Below are 22914 nucleotides of genomic sequence, written 5' to 3' on the forward strand. Positions count from 1 at the left end.
AAAGGAAGTCACACTTTTGAGATGCTTGTATTTGTCCATTATGGAAAAGAGTGATATATAGGAAATGACATGTACGAGACTTGAGACGTATGGAAAGCTATGCTATGACTCCTATCAAGATGATGACTCTCCACTGCTCTGTTCTCTCGAGGCCTCAAAAGGAAGAGAACATAGTGTTATGTACTTGCTACAAAGACGTCAATTAAATCCAATCTCAAATATGACTAAGAGTAAAAGAAAAGGAAATGCGATTTAAACGGGTCGAGAAATGGACGTGATCCGCTAAGCAATGAAATGGGAAACGCTACCAAATCACACGGCCCACCATATTCTGACTTACACGTGGTGATCATCCGTGCCTCGCAAAAAGAAACCTCGGCACTCAACATCCTACGTCCGAGTCGATGAGATCAACGGCTGAGATTTGATGAATTTTTAGCGCTTAAATAGGTCTTCCCCGATACGTTATTACCAACGCGCGCGGTTGCCGGCGCGTTCGGTCTTCTCTCACCCCCACCGAACTCGACACCCGGTTTTGTTTGCGGAGGAGGAGAGGCGAAGCGAACGGCGACGCTGAGCCAACTCGATCGCTCAAATCTCTCCTCTCCCAACCGACCCCTTCTTTCCATTTCCCTGTCATTTATACTCGATCGCTTCGCTCCGAATCAAAGAACTCTTATTGTATCCGATGGTGACTGGAATTAGGAAGCGGAGGAATTCCTGATCGCTCCTCAGGTTTGCTTGCCGTCTTCGTTTCAGGTGTCTTTCCTCATCTCTTTAGTCAAAATACCGTGAATCGGGCATACTGTTTCTGTTTGACTTTTTCATTCGAGTATAATGATTGTGTTGGTGTTGCGTGTTGTAATCAATTGATAATTGAGAATTGGTAAACCTGATTCAATCGCCGAATTAATCCTTGTTGTACGATCATTCTTTGTTTAGCTGGATTCATGAAACTCTCTGCGCGTTAGGATTTGGAAAGGGTAGACTAGCCTAGCCGAGGGCAGGATGATGAAGTTCTCACAGCCTTGTCGATGATCTTATACTTGTGATGACACAAGAAAATTTTGTTTTCCTGTAGTTCTGGCTTTTTGCGAGGAGGAGTTGCAACCAATAACAACAGGGAATATCAAATGCGCTCTTATTACGTCACAAGATTAGCCTCATATAGCAATGATGTTTTCTCCACTAGACTTTTCTCCTCGTGGCAATGCAGTTGGTATAGCCTGTCTTGAATCTTTTAGACTCTTCAAAGTAGGTTATTCATGATTTGCTGCTAATATGAAGACTCTAGCATTGCCAAGGGGCAATTTTTTGAAAGATTACTTGAGTCACTATACCATTTACATCCTACTTATGCATATTGTGACGTCTCTGCCCTTTCAGTAGCTTTATTGAATCATATCATGAATAGCAGTAGCAAGTACACTTGTTAAGCTCTTGGCAAATGTCCTGGACTATCCTATCAGTCCTCTGAAATTTGGTTTAAATGCCGGAATACTGTGCTAGAGATATATATGGAACTCACTTGAAAAGGAGGAGTTTTCAATCAAGGAATCAAGAAATTTGAAGGGCTCTTTTAGATCCTTTCTTCTACGTGTGTTGTCAGGAATATATTCACTACTTTCCATTGTATGTTAGATCTTTCTTTCGAATGTTCAGAACCTTTTCTTATAAATCTCACTGGTTGGTGTTTCTGTTATCTTTTCTCCTTTTGTTCAACATTTTTTGAACTTGTAACTTGCTATGAGGCTGATTATGACATGTTACATTGCACTTGATTTATACTAAAAGGAAGTTATATAGTTCATACTTGTTGATCAATCATTATTATCGTTAGATGTGAAAAGTACTAAAAGGTCATACAGTCACTTATCCCATATTTAACAGCGGTTTGCCGCAAGTCCAATCCCATGTCTCAGTTAGTATCTTTAACTTGTACTTCACTACTGTCGTGTTGAGATGGCAATTCTATTGATTAATTGATTATTGTATACAATAGGTTAATTTGTCTATAGATATTAATTCCTTGAAAAAAGTCTCCCATAAATCATTTGGAGATAAGATTTGCATCTGTTGACACCACAAGTCATCCAGAAAGATGAATTTGACAATTGATTGTTAGGGCTGTGAAAATCTTCTCATGAACTAAAACAATCTCTGGTGATAACTAGTTGCAGTTGGTTATGCTGATCTTCTCTGTGCCACTTATCTATACTAGATTGATGTCCTCAAATTCCAAGTCCATCATATCTTCTCTCACTATCTTTGAACTGTGATCTTCTACTTCCTTTCTTAGCAATTGGTATTTGGATCGACTTATTTTTCCTGTCATGGACTTAATGGTCTTCTCTGAACATGTCCAAACATCCTTGAACAATAACCTCTCATTGTATCCCCAGCTGGTGCTATCTTCAGCTAACAATTAAGATGAGATACATGATGCAACCTGTTGACTCATAAAATAATGAATTATTACATACTCTGAAATGTAAATATTGAAGCAATATTAGTCTTCTTTAGTATGATAATGTGGATGGCTTACAAAGTTAGTTTTTTCTGTTTTTGACAACTGTACTGATAGTATCAACATAACTTTTAAATGCTTTACACTTGCATAATATTGATATTCCCAAATATTTTGTATTTAGTTCGATGTTACAGGGTAGTACTTGATGGATTGCTATAGATTTTTACTGCATAGTTTGTTACTTCTAATTTGATCTGTTTACAATGATACAGGTACTAAGTATGTTACTTTTCTCTGAAGTGCATCAGATTGCCGTGCACTGCTTTTGATATAATGCTGATACAGAACATTTTCTTTAAGTTTGGGCGCTGGACTAGTTTCTTCTCATTGACATTTGCTCCCATTGCGAGTTTTCCATCCACTTCAAAAATGTCAAGCATAGAACAGTGATGGGTTTTGACAACATACCAAAATTGAGTGTTATGGGTAGGATTCAACATTGCAGTTCCAGTGCTTGCAGGCACAGGGTTGATGAAATGGAGACGAGCAATTGCTTAACCAAAGGAAGAATGTGCAGTTCATTGAACAGCTGCACGTATGTGTTACTCGAGCCAAAGTTTGTAATTAACAATCCTAGTAAAGTGAATGTTCATCATCCTGCTTATGTTTTGTAAAGATTTTTGTTTATGGCATTGCTTTAAGTTAAAATCTTCTTTCTCCCTTAATTTATTTTCTTTTATTTATACTTTGTAGCAAGGTTTTAAACCTTGGTCAAATACTGGTTTTCACACATTTGGACCGGCATAGTGCCAGTACACTAGGTGGTATACTGATTTTTCACCTCTCGGTATCATTGAAAAAATAATAAAAGAATAAATACTAACTGGTACAACTTATATGGTCCGGCACCAATCCTTGATCAGACCTATAAATTCCCACTGGTATATATCAGTTCAATCAGTAACTGTATCCTTCCTTTTCAGTACCATTTTGTTTTTATCTCTTTTCATTTCTTTTCTCCTTATCCCACTAAGATATGGTTTTTGGTGCATGAGTCATGATTGGATATGAAGTATATTATAATGTTCAATGTGGGCTTATTGCTGATATGTGCTTGTCTAGCTTGACCATACCTTGTATTGTTAGGCTCAGGTCAATCACAATCAACAAGCTTGTATTATGTGTTATTATCTCATTCAGTTGAATTATAGTTTGGTAGTTGCTATTTGTGGCACTTGTTTTATTCATGGATAATTTATGTAATGTAGATGCACCAAGAGAGTTGCATATGATTTTAATAAAGTTATGATATGGTTTCTAGAGATAACTTTTGGTAGGATTTAGAAAAGAATCATGGATTTTAGAAATTATATATTAATGTGATAAAAGTTATGTCTTTATAGTTGTCTCTTGATTGATTTCTAAAATCATTCATATATTTTTTTGCTAAAGTCATTACTCCATTATTGTTCTCTCTGATTGATTACTAAAATTATTCATATATCTTTTCTCCTTTCAGTGAAGAATATGATTGGAGAAGACAGCCAAGGGATATATTTTCCAGAGATCTGTTAATCTGGAATATGCTACACACTGATAAGAGCCAGTTTATATTCACCAGTGTTTGTGATTCACAGCATCTACATGATCCTCAATATAAGTCCTCTTGCAATGACATGGAAATAGGAGGTGTTGCAAGCAAGGTGCTTATATTGATAGTTTTACTCCATTCCAACATCAAAAAGCTTGATGGTTTTTAGTGTTTTGCTCCATGTCTTGGTTGGCAGTAGTGTTGGACAATTTTATAGAATATATCCATATGAACCGTGTGGTGCACCACACATTATAAGGTTCTTTAGGGTCTTACGTGCTACCTGAATACATATTTTTATATTGAAGTGACTTTCTACTCCTCTGTTGAATAATTAAAAGGTGGGGTTTGTCCTATTATGCAATGAATCTGCGATGTAAAACAGTAGTGCCAGTTGGATATTTAGGTCTTTCATAAACGTTAAAGAACATGCAGTTAAAACTTAAAGGGAAGAGAGGAAGATTCACTTTGTCTATTTATTAAATTCATTGTGACAGGTTTTAAGCTAAACTAAGCCTCTAAATTGTATGACATTGTGTTAGTTTCTAAGACCAAATTTACACACTTCTACTGTGTTTTACTGTTTGCTTAATCTTGTCTACTAAAAGTAACACACTAAAGTTGAAATGCTAATATCAACTAAAATAACCATGAAAATTATATATTTGATGAGAACCTACATTACATCAAATAGGTGAACTTTGTAATAAACTAGAAATCAAATTGCTTGGGCTTGAGTCACTATTTATGGTCATGATTTAAGTGCTGATCCAGTTACAAAATCTATCAGACAAGTACATCCTGGTCAGAACAGCAATATGATTCATAAGCAAAATTACATTTTGCAACTTATTTGGTATTTTTTATGATTTTTTTCTTTTTAGTTTTGATGAGTATTGGCCATTTCACTAACTAGATATGAAATTCTGATTTATTTGTTTCATGCTGATGCTTGATTGCTATGCTTGTCCAATTAGGTGAACCAAATAATTTTGAATTAGTTAACGTGTTATTTGCAGTTCGTTGGATTTATGCCAAAATTTGTGAAGATAGTAGAAGTTGGACCTAGAGATGGTTTACAAAATGAAAAGCTCACTATACCTGCAGCTATAAAGGTTCAATTGATACAGAAGTTGGTTTCCTCTGGATTATCTGTTATCGAGGCCACAAGTTTTGTCTCTCCAAAGTGGGTACCACAGGTAATATGGATTTATTCTCTCATCATTAAATAGTCCATATTAGCATAGAAATTTGGTTTTTTAGTTTGGTTGTTCTCCCAATAATCTTTCAAGAACTTAAGAACATAATTGAAGATTCCACAATGGTACCTATATGTTCTTTCATGTACAGTTCGTTGGCATATTATAAAGTTGCATACTCTTTCACAACCAGAAGAAAGAATGCAATAAACCATGTCCTATAATTCATAATGAACAATGCTGCACTGTTCAATACATTTAGCTTTAGTGAGATCTGTAAAGGAGAATAATCATTTTAATAGTATATGTAATTCTCAACTATAAAATTGTAAAACTCAAAGTGTTGTGATGAATATGAAATTTGTGCATCTATCTGGAGCCAGTTTATAGATGTAATCCTTGTAATATTATTTAATTGATTTTGGATTTTATTATAGCTAGCAGATGCAAAGGATGTCATGCAAGCCATTCATGTTGTGCATGGTGTCAAGTTTCCTGTCTTAACTCCAAATCTCAAAGTAAGTTTCATAGATCAAGTCTTATTTTGACAATCTGAAGTAGCATGTATTCATCAAAGCAAGAGGCAATAGTTGATAATTACATATGAAATATGCAGGGTTTTGAAGCAGCTATTGCATCTGGCGCCAAGGAAGTTGTCATATTTGCATCAGCTTCTGAGTCCTTTTCTAAGTCGAACATCAATTGCACCATTGAAGAGAGCCTTACTCGTTATCATGAAGTTGTTGTTGCTGCAAAAGGACTCGCAATACCTGTTCGTGGGTATGATGCTCCTACTAACTTATAGTAGCATATTTTCATATTTTTAAGAGTGATAGCTTTCAGTTTATTAAACAAAGGTTCTGTAGTATTCACTTGAATTACCTTTCTAGAATGTTATTTTTTTACATCTTTATTATGTTTAGTCAAATGGGTTTTAGCTCAAACAACCTCTATTTCAGTGACAGCACAATTAATATTGTAAAATCATCTCAAGTTGTGAAATATAATAGATGGAACAAAGAAATTGTAGGGACAGTGTGGGAAAGAGATCAAGTCATGAAAGGAGAGAGGATTTGAGCAATGAGAGGCCCTTTTTTATTAGCAGGGCTAAAATGTTAACCTAGAAGAATAAAAGAGAGGCAACAGAATAAGCAATCTACAATGTTGAGTAGGGTTATGGGAATCAAAAGTCCTGTACTTTTCTCTTAGATGCCCCAATATATCGCACAATATGGGGCATCCATCCAAGACTCAGTTCCCCAACAGCTGGCGGAATCTTCAGTTAGTCTAACCTCCCTATTTGATGTGTAATAGAGGAGGTTCATAGGACAGGCTGTGGTAGGAGGTGAGAGAAAGAGGATCAGAGGAAGAAAGAGAAGTTAAAAAATAATGATGCAGCACCAGTCAAAGATATTTCTTACGTGAACCAACAGTGAGCATAATAAAGAGGCCTGAGTTCAAATGCATCAAATTCAAGCTTCAAATAGGTTCAGCTGAAGGCCTGAAATTGCAGTATAAATAAAATAATAATAATTTGGTTAAGTTTCATTGAGTTGATGGAAATCGGTCATTTAAGTTTATTTCAGCCATTAGTTAAGGCTTAATTGACTCATTATAGCAGCAGATTTTAGCAATAAATGGTAGGCAAAATTTCTTTGTTTGGCTTCCCAATATTAAAAGTAATGTTTGTGATCTATTTCTTGCCTTGTATAAGAGATAAACTTTTGTCAGCAAAAATATTAAAATTGGCATAAATTTTGGAACTTCTCCTCTAATTGGTGGTATCCCATTAAAAGTTACTTGAATTGAATAGTGGGATGCAAAATAAGTTTAATGAAAGGAGGGTTTTTTTTAAATAAAGAATTCTGAGGGAAGGAAATTGTCTAAAACATAAAATATGCACTTACAATTTAATGGCCTGCATGTTTGTTCATGAGAAGAAATTGTTTTCCTGGTTTTATGCTCTCTTCTCATCTAATTTCATTGTTCTTTTCACATCTACTTCTCTTTTGTTTGCTATCCCTAGCAAAGATAATATTTTTCATTTTGGAAGACCTTAATAAGTTTGGAAGCCATCTTTCTCATTATTCCTGAATTGGAAAGGAAGGAGGTAAATAAGCCACAGGCATTCAAACTCACCTTGACATGTCAAGTGAAGAACCTTTGATCTTTCTCTTGTAGAGAAAACATAAGAAAGGAGAAAAACTATCAAATTAACTTTTCTTTGCTCAGTTCCCAACTAATAGTCTCTTGTTTTTTTTTTGGCATCCAAGAGCAATCTGGAATCTTCATAATCTGGTCTGGCACATACTTTGGAGAAAAACCCACTCAATTGGGAATCTTGGTTGAGTAATTGGCTGTCAATAGCTTGCTTGCAGGTTTTTCATAATTTCCTCCAAAGTAATGGCAAAAGAGATCTTTCGAGTGTCAATAGCTTGCTTGCAGGTTTTTCATAATTTCCTCAAAAGTTTTGGCAAAAGAGATCTTTCGAGTGTCGTGTGTTCTGTGTATAGCTCCAATTAAAATTTACTCCAAGATTTTGCATGAATTTGCTAACATTTTTAAGTCTCAGCAAAAGTTAGAGACCACAAGATTGTCATCAAATTTATGGACGTACTTGGTTCACTTGATGACACTTCCTTTTACCCTTACTATTCTAACGGGTGAGGAGTTATGACGTGTCATGGACATATAGGCATGACACTAATTCTATATCCAATAAGAAATGAATATAAATTGTATAATAACCATACACTTGTACAGTTATTGGGAGAGGTACAGATAACATAATGACCAAGGGAGTTACAACTCTGTGAACCCTGTGAATGTGCAGAGCATGCTGCAGAGTTTAGAGACGCAAAGAGTCCAGGAACACTAGTAGACATGGAATTTTGTAACATTAGTATTTCTGACACTATAACATGAGGTGCTATGGACCATATTCCTTGTTGCATCAGTTGTATTATTAATGATATCTGAGTATTTGTAAGCTAGAGCAGCGGTCATCTATTTCTCAGACCTGCAACTTATTCAGATTAAAGTTATGCTAGTTCTTGATAGACTATAGATTGTTAATTTTAGAGTTTGATTTTCTTTTATTTCACTCTAGTATGTGTTGTCAGTTTATTTCTGGATTAGTGAACCTGCTTCACACAACAGCTTTTAACCAATAAAAAAATTTCTTGTGAAAATTCTCTTGTTGGATATAGTGGCTAGCCCAAAATGATAAGCATTATTTTGTTCTTGGATGAAACTAGTCCTCTCAATGAGAACATATGGAGACTGAAGGACATTGCCCAGATAGACAAAATGACAGGAAGGATCCATGTAGCTGATTGCAATTAGTTGGGCCTAGGGCAGGGTTAGTTGCTTTGGAGAGTATATTAAAGTTAAGGGTTGCCAATAATGCCTATAACCCTGGATGACTGATGCTAACTTCGAACTTCACTATGCAGATTCTTATCATTGTGCTAAAACATCTTATTCGTTAAATATATGCACCTACAATTTAGATCTTTTTTTGGTGGCATATGTAATGTTGTAATGCATAAAATCTTATTAATCAATGTTTTGATTTTTGAAATCATGGACAATAAATTTAGATCCTTTGTTGGCATTTGCAGCATTGTTATTTGGTATAACACGTCTGATCTGATGTTAGCAATATTAATTGGTAGGTATGTGTCTTGTGCCATGGGGTGTCCTGTAGAAGGAACAGTGCCTCCAGAAAAGGTGGCATATGTGGCTAAAAAGCTTTATGACATGGGCTGTTCTGAAATCTCACTTGGTGATACCATCGGAGTCGGTACTCCAGGTAGGATTCGTCCATTTCTACCACATACGGTATCTGTATTTATAGTATATGCTGCCCAAGAATTAACAGCTACTACTGTCCATTTTGGCTTTTACAGAACCGTGTTATCAACATAGTATTTCATCAACAGGAACAATTAAACATGTTATGATACCTGCTCTAGGATTACAACAAAGTGGTACTTGCTGCTGGATGCCACTCTGACATTAATTTTTTTTCTTCCTAATAGGGACTGTGATTCCGATGCTCAAAGCTGTAATGTCTCTCATTCCAGTAGACAAGCTTGCAGTCCATTTTCATGATACTTACGGCCAAGCGCTCTCAAACATTTTGGTCGCTCTACAAGTAAGCAAACTCCGATCCATGTCAAGCATGGATCTAAATCCAAACGTCTGTTTGATCTTCATCTGATTTCATTCCTACGAACAGATGGGGATCAGTGTAGTCGACTCATCTGTGGCTGGCCTGGGTGGATGCCCCTACGCCAAGGGAGCTTCAGGGAACGTGGCTACCGAAGACGTAGTATACATGCTTAATGGCCTCGGCATCAAAACCAACGTGGATTTGGGCAAGCTCATGGCTGCTGGGGACTTCATCTGCAAGCATTTGGGACGTCGGTCCGGATCAAAATCTGCCACTGCATTGAGCAGAGTCACTGCAGATGCCTCCAAGATTTAATGTCAGATGGCAGTAAGAGCACCCATTTGCTATGTTATGTTATCAACCATTGGTTACCTCCCCTAATATAGGGGTTCAGTTGAGATAATCGATCTGCTTATACCTAAATGGAAGAAATTGTCAACTTGTTTAATGTACATGAAATAAATGTTCCACAATGTCATCAGTGAACTTGGATGCCAAACTTGAACTTCAATGAAGTTATGGAAATGTTTGTCTTCTTTTTCTTCTCCTTATTTTACAATTTAGATGCTTAACCTGGTATGGGATGACATTGGTGGCACACTAACGAGCCTAATTTGATCTTGATCTAACTTGCACTATGAGCCTTTGGTCTCATTTGAGTTGTATAGGATTTCTGACTTGATACATTCGATTCGACGTTTAAGTTACTACTTTGAAAATAAAATAGATAATAAGTAAGGGATAGATCTCATAAATCATGATTGTGTTTGTTTATAATAATTGACTTTTTATTCCGTATACAGAAATTATTAGAAGAATAATTTTTGTTTGGGTTTCAAGCAATATGGCATGTTGGGTGATTTGATTACTTTGTTAATTTGGATGCTACGTATGGAGTTATTATTGGAGATAAATATTTTTTTTTATCATTAACAAAACAGGTATAGTGATTTATTACAGGAATTGAAGGAGGTAAAATGAGACCTAAGAAAGGTCGAAAACGGGAAAGGATCTATACGACAATCCTAAATAGTTAAAATTTTACGACTTTGATATAAATGATTAGACTTCAAAATGGCTCTGTCGAATGTGCTTTATATAGTACTACTACATCCATGCACGTGCTTCATTTAATGCGAGGAAGGGAGCCGCAGGACATGCGAACGTATATTTTAATTATACTTGGTTGGGTTAGTTGTACCAGAAATGTCGATCCGACGCCATCTCCATTGATTGCTTTGGCAAATAATATATATTTGAACCTCTTTCACTACATGATTAGTTGTACCAGAAAGGTCCCACCACACTCTCTCTCTCTCTCTCTAAATTTTCTTGTGACATCCAATTTGTTGCACCAAACAATGTTAATTAACGCTTCATCTCTCTCTCTCTCTTAAATAACTCATTAGAATGCTGACTGACTATCCGTTAATCCTTCGTACAAAAAGAGCTTTCTGAATGTTTTCTTCATTTTTTTTCACTCTATATATTGTATTATAATAACACCATATGTATTAGATGTTGATAATAATACGTTATTTATTAAAACCTCTTTTTCTAAATGACTCCATTTAAAACTCTAAGGGTCCACCACTCTCCTTGTGAGATCCACTTTCTATCTATCTTGCTGTATATTAATTTTTTACACATGAAAGATATAAGCTAAGTTAATCGATAAAGACTTCTACATGATTTTGTTTTTTTTCACCACGCGACTTTGATTAACCCTTTATTGAAATATGATAATTTGTTTACCTCTTCACAAAACAATATATGAATTTTTACATATATATTTTCTTTCTGTACATACATATTAAAAATACTATCGATCAATTCGTTTGATAAGTGATCCTCATGTGATGACGTCTAGACTTTGAGATAAAGATCTACTATCTCTCCCATTTCATCTACGTGAAAAAAAAAATGGTTAAGAGGAGATTGTTAAAAGTGATTAAGTATTACCTTCCTATGTAATATTTCATAAAATATTTTACTTGATCATGTATAAAAGTTTATTTTTAATATAATCGTGATGTGTACTTTTCATCATTCGCATCGATATGCATTTATCTCGGTTTATTAACTTAAGCGTCGAATGGATCAAATCAAAAAACCTCTCTTGACCTTAGTTTTCATCTTGACGTTTTTACCTCGAAGACACCTTGGGCAACCCTATGCACATGAGTCTAAACTATGTTAAAGTTAACATGGGTTTGATGGCTTCTTCGACTCCTCCATTTATTTGTAGGTCGACACTTGAGGAGCCGAGTTAAGACCCGCATTAATCAGTCAATCCTTGTCCATCTTCCTAATAACTTTGGAAGAAGAGAATATATCTTTCAATCAAAACACTTGATTAGTCTCCTCATCTAACAGGAAGAGAAGTGTGTTATCTATGGAGCAAGCAGATCAATTGTCACCCCTAATCCCAACCTATACTTATAAAGAAGAAGTGCTCATTCTAACTCTTATTGTTGTAAAGGGCATCACTAATCTTAAAGCTCGCTTAAGCAACCAAATAGTAGCTATTTTTTGCCTTATATAGTTAAAAGTAGGTAGCAAAGAGTTTACGGGTTAGATAATACCAAGGAGGCAGGAGGCAACACTCTTTGATGAACACTATCAAATACTCTCATGAGTTGGGTGCCATCTATGAGGGCGTTATTGTCCACCATTACAAGCAAGACAAAATCACTACATGAAGAGAAAAACAAGGTTCACCATTGCAACTCGAACTCGATTGGGATAGAGTACATAATCCATAAGCGATCTATGGGTTGTGTGCTCATTATTGATTCCTGATCATATATACTTTTTGTAGACTCTAAATCTCAAAGAATCTTTGAATTCACTGGGATCAACTCTCCTAGGATAGAGCACCAACCTCCTTGGCCATTTGATGGCTAAGGGGTCAGGAGGAGATTGTGCGAGAAAATAGATACATTTTAAATTATTGAGACAGAAGAAGTTCTTAAGGACTGAGGTGTTTGAAAGCCCAAAGTGCTAAGGACCAACTTATCTTAGACACCGAGGAATTATTGGAGAGCCGACGTACTTGAAGGCTGAGACACCGAGGAATTAACATACCCTCAAAAAAAGAGCTAAGGACCAACTCATCTTAAAAAGTAAGACGAGGCTAAGAAGAGAAAGCTCATAAGAAAGACCATAGAGGCTCAAACGAGAGAATGAGCATCACCCTTATAATTAAAGGAGATTTATAAGAACTGATCAATCTCTCTCCCCCCATATTGAAGGTAAGTGTGTTAAATCTCGAATTTTGATGATGAAACCAATTAATAGTATTTATGATTTGATCTGCATTTTGAGTGACACATGAAGCTTCGATCAAGAAAAGACAATTAAAAGCAGGAAGAATCATGTTGGGCCGGAGAGAAACATGTCCAAAGATTGAATGTCGAGCCGAAGGATTAGTCGACGTATCAGAAGAAGGCTTTAGGCCATGGGTTCAGGCATCGGGCCAAGAAGAGCAAAAATTACGCCAAGAAAATCGGAGTTGCGGAGGTCAACTGACCGATTGGACAATAGATCGTAAGAGAGGGCGATGCACTAAAGAATTGGATGAGGCATCGATGAACCAATGATATGTCGAACAATATTTGATTGGCTTTATAATAATTATCTAGATCGAAGTAGGTTTTAAATGTGCATAATTAACTACGATAGCGATCAAGGCATAAAGAAAAATAAAGTCCTAGAGTCAAGAATGAGATTTCGTTAGGAGTTCGAGAGTTCGTCGGAAGTCCGGACATTCAACAAAAGTTCTGCTGGAATTGACCAAGAAGTCCAGAAGCTTTCCAAAGAAGCTCGTTAGAACTCATCAAGAAAATCATCGTGAAGTCTAGGAGCTTGTCAGGAGTCCGCTGGAACATTGCCGAGAGATCTTCGAAAGTTCGCCAGAAGTTCATCGGAAGATCGTCGGAAGAAACCTAGACTTACCAGACTTATTTAACTTAATGTATACCTTAAAATGTATAGTTAGCACATAATTGGATTGAAATTGGGCTAACTAAATTATGAGCTAATTGGGCCCAAGTTTGGGTTGTGTTAGGCCAAGTGAAAGATCAAACAGGTGGAATCATCGTGGCACAGTCTCTGAGACTATGTCAAGCGGTGGTATCGCCCAGACTCAGTTTTTGAGAGACTGTCAGGTAGTGATACCACTAGATTGGGTGGTGGTACTGTCCAATGTCAATGTTGTAAGCGGTGGTACCGCCCAACACAAGCGGTGGTACCACCAGGACCCGAGAAACCCAGGATGAGACATTTTTAGGCTCCAAGTTTGAATCCACTTGAGGCATATAAATACTCCTCTCATCCCAGGTTAATTAATATAAGAATTAAGAGCAAAAAAGTAAAAAAAAATACTATTGTAATATTGTAAGAACTCCTCTCAAGCTCTAAGTGTTAGTCTTGTTTAAGAGATGAGTGAAGGGGGTTGTAAAGGTTCTCTCCTAAACCTGTCAAAAAGAGAATCGAGTTATAAGGGTAGTTGATCTTCGTCCATTGAAGAAAGATCATTAGTGGATGTCGATGGCCTCGATAGAAGAAGAATTGGTAGAGTAGATGTAGGTAACGATGATCGAACCACTATAAAACGGTTTGCATTTCTGTTTTACAATTTACCTTTACTGCAAACTAAATTATTACTTTCATTACCTTACGAATATGCTTTCAAGTTAATATCTCTCCGAAATAATTTTTTATTATAAGAATTTCTTAAACCGGTGATTTTATTCGCTCAACTAATTCACCACCCCCCATAGTGCCGACTCGATCCTAACAAAGTGTTCCCTAGGGTACAATCATATTAATAAAGGGACACCTTCAAAAGTATAAAAATATTAATATGTGAAGACTACCTAACTAATCATATTAGGAGACACAAAGCAAAATGTGTCTAAAGCATGAGTCGAGAAACTATACTCGTGTAAGAAATACTTATACTGTAGAAGACATAAGGCAAAATATGTCGTAAGGCATGTGAGTTAGGAAAACTCGATCAATGTAAAAAGAAAATTTTCACGATTAGAAGCACATGATGAAATACGTTTGAGCTACATGAATCGAGAAAAATTGACCCTCGTCAACGCTTGCACAACTCATGGAGGTCGGGCTCCTTGACACCCGTTAGCTTTCACCTAATGTGGGAGAGGTCGGGTGACCCTGATCCCCATCGGCATTCGCTCGATGCATAGAGGTTAGCGATTCCAAAGATATAGGTCAGAAAAGCTTAACCCTCCCCTCCATTGTTGTCGAAGTGCAAAGGTCAAGAAACCTAACCCACCTTACTACCAAGTTGTGCAGGACGGGTGCCCTAAGCCCCCTTGTTGCTAAGTAGTAGAGATTAAGCACCCACCCTCGTAGAGGCTGAGAAACCTAACCCCACCTTACTATTAAGCTACAAAGGTCAGGCACCCAACCCCCCTCACTGCCAAGGCACGGAGGTCGAAAATTTGACCTCCCTTATTTTTCAGGTGTGATGATAAAAAAATCCAATCATCCTTGCTTTTGAGGTGCAAATGTTGAGAAACTTGACCCCCTTAGTTGTCGAGGTGTGGAGCTTGGGAAACCCGACCCCTCTCGCTGTCGAAGTGTGAAGGTCAAGAAACTTGACCTCCTTCACTATCATGGTGCGAAGGCCGAGAAACCTTACCTCCCTTGTTTTCAAATTTCTTCAATTATCAAATTCTAAATGAGATTAGTGACCTCAAATAGGTATATGAAATACTCCTCCCACCCCACCTCTACATGGTACATGTGTCAGATAAGCTGATAACTACACTTTAGGATCTCTCTGGAAGAACCCCTAAAATGTACCTTCATAAGGGGACAAATGATAGAAAAAATATCGTCGGCCAATCATCATTCAACATGTGATCTCCATATGACATCGAGGCTGAAAGAAAGAGATAAAGATTGCTCTCACCGGTCTGCCCATGTTAACAAGGGTCCAAGGCAAGTAGTTATAGGTTGTTTCCCCTATTGTTGGCCATATGGAGAAAAGGCCAAGGAAGGTTATTAAAAGTGGTTGAGGGCTACGTTCTCATAAAATATTTTATAGAAGTTTACGATCGAATATAAAGGCTCATTTTTAGTATAATCATAAAAAGTATTTTTTACCACTTGTATCTATATGCACCTACCTCATATTACTAACTAGGATATCTAAGGGATCGGGTCAAAAAAAATAAATCTCTTTTAATTTCAATTTCATATAGGCGGATTATGCTGGGCTAAAGAATATGTAAATAACTTATTCCCATAACATACATACTTTCCCTGTGCCAATACACATGCATGTATTTGCGCACGCACGCATGCACTGCACACACACACACACATTGTGTCTCAAACAAAGTTGTATTACAAAATTTAACAGCAGAAGTATAAGAAATAATTTTAATTATTCTTATAATTTTGATTATTCAAGTAAAAACCCAAATTATTCAAGTTTTAATTGGACATCAAAATTTGAGGATCATTCGAGTGTTTTTAATTTCTCTTTAAAGAAAGTTCACATAAACCAAAGCCATTGACGTCCAGCTCATATAACATGATCACCAAAATGCCACGTCCCAACCAAAATAAATAATAAATAAAACAGAAAAAAAGCATCAACATGGCACGTTCTAAAAACAAAATAAATGATCAAGACTAGATTTAACGACAAATCTTTTTTATAGAAAAATTACTCATTAAATTAGTTAATAATTTTTTAAAAATATTAAACTTGATATGATCATTATTTTCGATCAATCAAAACTTGAGTCCTGATAGTATCATGAGTATCGTCGACCGGTGAGTTAGCATGGTTGGTCCATTGCCGAAGGTGCAGGTTCATCCAAGTACAATTTCCTAACTGACGTGGGAGACTTGATGAGGTGAGATCACATAAGCGACCTAGTCGGAAGCCGTTCTATTTGTGAAGACCTTATTCAGGATGATCGAGTAGGTGGTATGGGATCTTCTTGATTGTAAGGTACCTCCCTTGGTTGGGTCGTTCGGGTGTCCCCAGGCAAAGGATTGTCTTGTGGTTGTATCCTAACAACGAGCCCCCCTCTTGACTGCCAACAATCCTATATGACAGGTCGACGCTTAGGGTTGCCCGACACGGCCCCTTCGATGCTTAAGTTAGCGAAGGAAAAAAAACAACAGTTTTAACAGTATAATTGAGTTAGTGTGTAGATAGTTCACTTTTCAGCATAAGCTGATGAGTTCCTTTTTATACCTAATCCCTAAGTTGTTTTACTGATTGGCTTGAGAAAAGATTAGGTGAACCTCCTAATCGTTCTTTGATTTTGATAAGATATGATGATTATTATCGATCATTGATGTAAGGCATATCGGGATGTACTACAGTGCTATGTTGGGAATGATAATTTGGAGTTCTGCTTAAGTGTTCTTACTAGATATAATTCAATCTATATCAAATTCAAGAAATATTTTATCTAGATGATCGGAGTAAAATTGTCTGTATCAAATTCAATAAATACTTACTAGATATACCATATTAATCTCCTCTAAGGTTGATAAGGAGCCTACCTAACATATTATATTTAGATGATAAAAAAAATACTCTTTTTATTAAATCGATAATTACAAATATATCTTCATTATAAACTTATCAGAACATGAACTCATTTTTACCACAGAATTAAGACTCTCTTTTAACCATTGAATGGGTCTCTTTTATATTAATAGAGATAATTGTTTTTACTTCATACAAAATACAAAATAGGAGATATAATTATTTGTAATTCTTATCAACGTACGTCTAAGTTGAATTTGATAACATTAAAAAATAATTAGATGGGAACAATTTCATCACGTCAAAATTAATTAAATAATATTTCAAACATAGAATTATATTCAATATAGTTTGGAACTCTCAACCTAAATAATTCTGATATCGCATATTAGTCACCAAAACTAATCTGTTGGCCTCAAGTCAAAGAATCTTCACCAACTCGCCCATTGTTTCCTTGACATCCACCTATCATCACCCCAACGCACGCAACCCTCTCTCTCTATCTCTCCCCCTCATCAGTAACATTTACCGACCTTCTTCTTCCTCAACCCAAACCTTCCTTTCGTCACCTACTCACACCACTCACAGGCCACGAAATGGAGGAAGAAGAAAGAGAACGACGAGATGAGACCTGCACACATCAGACACCACTCATCACACCAACCGCGAGCCATCAGATCCTCATCAGACCACGTCTGGTCTGATGACCCCACCACCTTACCTACTCCCTCATGGCCCCATCTATATCAATTAGAAGGAGCCGTGGGGCTGTCGGTGACTCTTACCCACAGCCCACAGGTCTCGTCCCCCATGGCGGATCTGCTGCCGCTACTGCCCATGGATCCCTCCCTCCTCCCCCCCGCCCTCGCTGCCCTCGCGGTCCTCCTCGCCCTCTACATCCGGTTCCGCGTCCGGCTGCCCCCCGGCCCCCGCCGCTGGCCCGTCGTCGGCAACCTCTACGACATCAAGCCGGTCCGCTTCCGGTGCTTCGCGGAGTGGGCGCAGACGTACGGCCCGATCATGTCGGTGTGGTTCGGCACTACCCTCAACGTGGTGGTGTCCAGCTCCGAGCTGGCGCGCGAGGTGCTCAAGGAGAAGGACCAGCAGCTGGCGGACCGCCCCCGCTCCCGCTCCGCCGCCCGCTTCAGCCGCGATGGCAAGGACCTCATCTGGGCCGACTACGGCCCCCACTACGTCAAGGTCCGCAAGGTCTGCAACCTCGAGCTCTTCTCCCCCAAGCGCCTCGAGGCGCTCCGCCCCATCCGCGAGGACGAGGTTACCGCGATGGTCGAGTCCATCTTCCATGCCTGCTCCCACCCTGGTAATAACAATCTTCCCTCCCCCCTCCCCCATCCTCCTCGTCCTCTGATCTCTCATCTATACGAGCGATTCATCGAATCAGAGAACCGGATCCAAGATCTTCACCATTCTTGTTCTGGATCTCACCACAGGGGAGGAAGAATTTAATTGGTCGTTGACCTGCTAAAGACTACAAGAACTTCCCCTGTTCCTCTTTTCGACACGTTGTTTTAGGCTTAGATCTGGTCTTTGAGCTGTTCCCCATGAGATCATATGGATGACTTTGTGATGGAGATTATGTGATTTGGAGGGCTGCTATCGGATCTCAGATAAGAGAGGAGGAAGAAGATGATCATTCGTTTAATTTTTCTGATTCAATTTAGGTTATGTTGTCTCTCGCAGAGAAGATAGGGAAGAGCTTGGTGCTGAAGGACCATCTCTCGGCGGTGGCGTTCAACAACATCACGAGGCTCGCGTTCGGGAAGCGATTCGTGAAGCCGGACGGTTCTACCGACGAACAAGGTGTGGAGTTCAAGACCATCGTCTCTAACGGCCACAAGTTTGGTGCCTCGCTCTCCCTCGCCGAGTACGTCTCGTGGTTGCAGTGGCTGTGCCCGCTCGACGTCGAGGCCTACGACAAGCACAGCGCTCGCCGGGATCGCCTCACCAAGATCATCATGGAGGAGCACACGCAAGCTCGGTACAAGGGCGGCGCCAAGGATCACTTCGTCGACGCGCTGCTCACGCTCAAAGACCAGTACGACCTCAGCGAGGACACCATCATCGGCCTCCTTTGGGTGCGTTGCTCTCCTCTCCCACTCTGGTGCTTCCTCGTCTCAAGGAACCGCCGTTGTTAGCTGCTGCTGCACTGTAACAGGACATGATCACGGCGGGGATGGACACGACGGTGATATCAGTGGAATGGGCGATGTCTGAGATCGTGAGGAACCCGAGGGTGCAGCGGAAGATCCAGGACGAACTGGACCGCGTCATCGGGCAGGAGCGGATCATGAACGAGACGGACTTCGCCAGCCTCCGCTACCTGCAATGCGTCGTCAAGGAGTCGCTCCGGCTGCACCCCCCGACCCCGCTCATGCTTCCACACAAGGCCAACGCCAACGTCAAGATCGGCGGCTACGACATTCCCAAGGGCTCCAACGTGATCGTCAACGTCTGGGCCATCGCCCGTGACCCCAAGACGTGGAAAAACCCGCTCGAGTACCGGCCCGAGCGGTTCCTGGAAGAGGACATCGACATCAAGGGACACGACTTCCGGGTGCTGCCGTTCGGCACCGGCCGCCGGGTCTGCCCCGGGGCGCAGCTTGGCATCAACCTGGTCACCTCCATGCTCGGCCACCTGCTGCACCACTTCAGCTGGACTCTGCCGGACGGTGTCAAGCCGGAGGACGTCGACATGACGGAGACTCCGGGGATGGTCACCTTCATGCAGACTCCCTTGCGGGTTGTGGCCACGCCGAGGTTGCCGTCCCACCTGTACCTGCGCGTTCCTTCAGAGATATGAACCCCTCCTTTGCTTCGATAAGGCTGTGTTGGTTTGGGGGAGAAGCAATTACGGAGATTGTTTGAGTTCTCATCACCGTGACAGACTATTTATTTATACTTGTATTAGTTGATCGTGATCTTTAATGTACTTTATGTTGGGAATGTGTTATGTATGTGATAAATGTAGCACAATGAGTGCTCAAATTTGATGAGGTATTTGTTCAAGCAGCATAAATGGAGGGAGCTGCTGAAACTATTTCACAATTGGCATTGTATTGTGATGCTGAGTGCTTTTATGTCTTCCTTTTCTACCTCTTCTTCGAATATGTTTTTAATATCTTGATTATTTTTGGATTCGAGTTGGCACTCTTTATTTTTAATGTTATTTGGTCTTCTTGCGGAGTAGATTAGTCCTCCTCGAAGGGTGCTTTATAGGGACATCGATGAGAGGAAGACATATTCATTCTCTTTTCCATGTATGGAGATGACCATATAAGGATAAAGGCCAGTGGATATATAGCAGAATCACAATCGAGATTAAACAATTATGAACATGTAATCATGAAAGACCTTTTGTAGGATTAGGGATCAGGTTTATAAAATTCGTCGAGTTGTCCATCGCATGTTTACAGTGTTCGAGGTTAGGTTGGCCATGCCGAGATGCTGTGATGTATCTGCAAGTCATTTGGATGCGATGTGAGAAAATGTCTTTTTATCTTCGATGCCGTAATCCGAAATATGTGAGTACGAATACAGGTTCCTAAAGGTAAGTATGGACAACAGAATGGAGTGGAAATTGAGAATAAATTTGAAAAAGGGATGCACTGTGAGAAAATGTCAAGTTAGTAATTCGAAATATGTGATTCCTCCAAAAAAAAAAAAAAAAAAAAAGTGTACCCCTTTTATAATATTAAAGATAATATTTATACTTAATTATAAAGGGTCAAAACTTATGATTATCTTTCTCGTCATAAAAGATAAACAGTAAATGTACAATTATTTTTCTGGTCATAAAAGATAAGAAAGCTTGTAGTTTTTTTTTTTTTTTTTGTCATAAAGAGCTAAAAAAAGCTTGTGATTACTTGTTTTAGACCTTCATCTTCTCCTACCTCTCTGGATATCATATGACGATTACATGTTGAATGATGATTACTTGATGGATATATTTCTTATCATTTGTCAGCTTCAAGGCTTTTACGAGATAAGCTCGAAGTGCGATGTTTAGTTCATTCAACACGAGAGCATTTGAGATCTCCTCTCACAGGTAGGGTTTTCACGACTCACATGCTTCGGACACATTTTGCTCTATGCTTTCGTTGTGGTGGATTTCCTTACGTGGGTCGGGTTTCCCAACTCACGCATCTCAAGCACATTTTGCTTTTTGTTTCCTCCACGATAGATTTTTTTTCATATAGGTCGAGTTTTTCTGACTCATATGCCTTCGGCACATTTGGCCTTACACCTCTCTCTGGAGGATTTCTTGTCACGCGGATCAGGTTTTTCTGACTTATGCTTCTTAGGCACATTTAGCCTTATGCCTTCGTCGTAGAAGATTTTTCTTCACGTGGCCCGGGTTCTCTCGACTCACATACCTTAAACACATTTTATCTTATGCCTCCATTGTAATGAATTTTTTTTCATGTGGATCAGGTTTTCCTGACTCATGCGCCTCGGGTACATTTGGTTGTATACCTCCGTCATGACATATTTTTCTTTACATAGATCACGTTTTCTAGACTTATATATCTCAGGCATATTTGGCCTTACACCCCCATCGTATGGATTTCTTTTCACATGGGTCAGGTTTTTCTGTCTCACATACCTCAGGTATATTTGGCCTTGTGCCTTCACCATAGTGGATTTTTCTTCATATGAGTCGGGTGTTCTTAACTCACATGCCTCAAGTACATTTGGCATTACGCTCTTACCATAGTAGATTGCTCTTCATGTGGGTTAAGTTTTTCTAACTCACATGCCTCAAGCACATTTAGCCTTGTACCTTCATCGTAGTGGAATTTTCTGAAATCACGCATGTCAGACACATTTTACTGTACGATTCTATTATAGGGTATCTCCTTATATGAATCGGGTTTTCCCGACTCACGTATCGAGAGTACATTTGGCCTTGTGCCTTTGTCGATGTTGATTTTTTTTCACGTTGGTTGGGTTTTTCCGACTCACGTGCCTCGGGCACATTTGGCCTTGTGCCTCCGTTATGATAGATTTTGACATTTTGTGAATTCATTATTCGATGCTTTTTAAGTTCATCATCCGGTGGTGTCTCTTCGAAATTGTCTCAAAATGACACTTCTCTCGATCATGGGAGGAGAGAGATTGACTCCCTCCCTATAAATCCCTCTTTACTTTGTTGGTGAGGTTCATTCTTTCATTTGAGTCTTCATGGCCTCCTTAGAAGCCTTCTCTATTTCATTCTAGTTTCCTACAACGTGAGTCGATCCTTGAGTCTCTCTTAGTCTTAGGGTTGGTTCTGTAACAGATCGGTCTTCTACCATCCTGCTCTTCTACCTCCTCAGATTGAGATATTTTTTCTTTCTCATATAAGTTCCTCCTGATCTACTGGCTATCAGATAGACGAGATCTATGCTATATCTTTGGACAACCTAAGGACAAAGGAAATCTCAAACACCCCTTTATCGAGGAAGACAATTCCCATGAATTTAAAGATTCTTCAGGACTTAGAGTCTATGAAAACTCACATAACTATGATTTAGTAGTGAGTGTATCACTTCTAGATCACTTGTGAGTTAAGTTTTCCATCCTGACCGAGTTCAACTTACAAGTTCCTCGACCCGGTTAGCATCTATTCGATCCTGCACATGAGACTCTTTGCTTGTCCTGTGATGCCCTCAAGATGGGAATTCGTCTTCTCCTTCATTTGGTGATAGTGTCTTATTTATAATGGTAGAAGATATTACCCTTTTAGATGGTGCCTAACTCATAGTACTATCTAATAGTGTTCATTGAAAAATATTGGGGTGCCAATATTACTCTGACCCACAAACTTTTTATGACTTGTTTTTGACTATGTAAGGAAAAAAGTGGTTACTACTTAGTCACTTGGAGGGCTTTAAAGTTAGTGGATCCCTTCGAATCACAATAGTTGGA

The 22914-nt window shown here is 38.9% G+C and overlaps 1 protein-coding gene and 1 pseudogene across 1 annotated transcript; both read left to right on the top strand.

Moving 5' to 3' along the window:
• Positions 1-485: 485 nt before the first annotated feature.
• LOC135588156 (uncharacterized) lies at positions 486-9973 on the top strand (annotated as a pseudogene).
• Positions 9974-17768: 7795 nt separating this feature from the next.
• LOC135588157 (p-coumarate 3-hydroxylase-like) lies at positions 17769-20052 on the top strand. Its single transcript, XM_065080149.1, has 3 exons — positions 17769-18307; positions 18688-19082; positions 19163-20052. The coding sequence occupies exons 1-3, from the start codon at positions 17797-17799 to the stop codon at positions 19805-19807; spliced, it is 1551 nt and encodes a 516-aa protein (XP_064936221.1). The 5' UTR covers positions 17769-17796; the 3' UTR covers positions 19808-20052.
• Positions 20053-22914: the final 2862 nt, after the last annotated feature.

This window comes from Musa acuminata, chromosome BXJ1-8, assembly GCF_036884655.1.
Source record: "Musa acuminata AAA Group cultivar baxijiao chromosome BXJ1-8, Cavendish_Baxijiao_AAA, whole genome shotgun sequence".
Classification (NCBI taxonomy): Eukaryota; Viridiplantae; Streptophyta; class Magnoliopsida; order Zingiberales; family Musaceae; genus Musa; species Musa acuminata.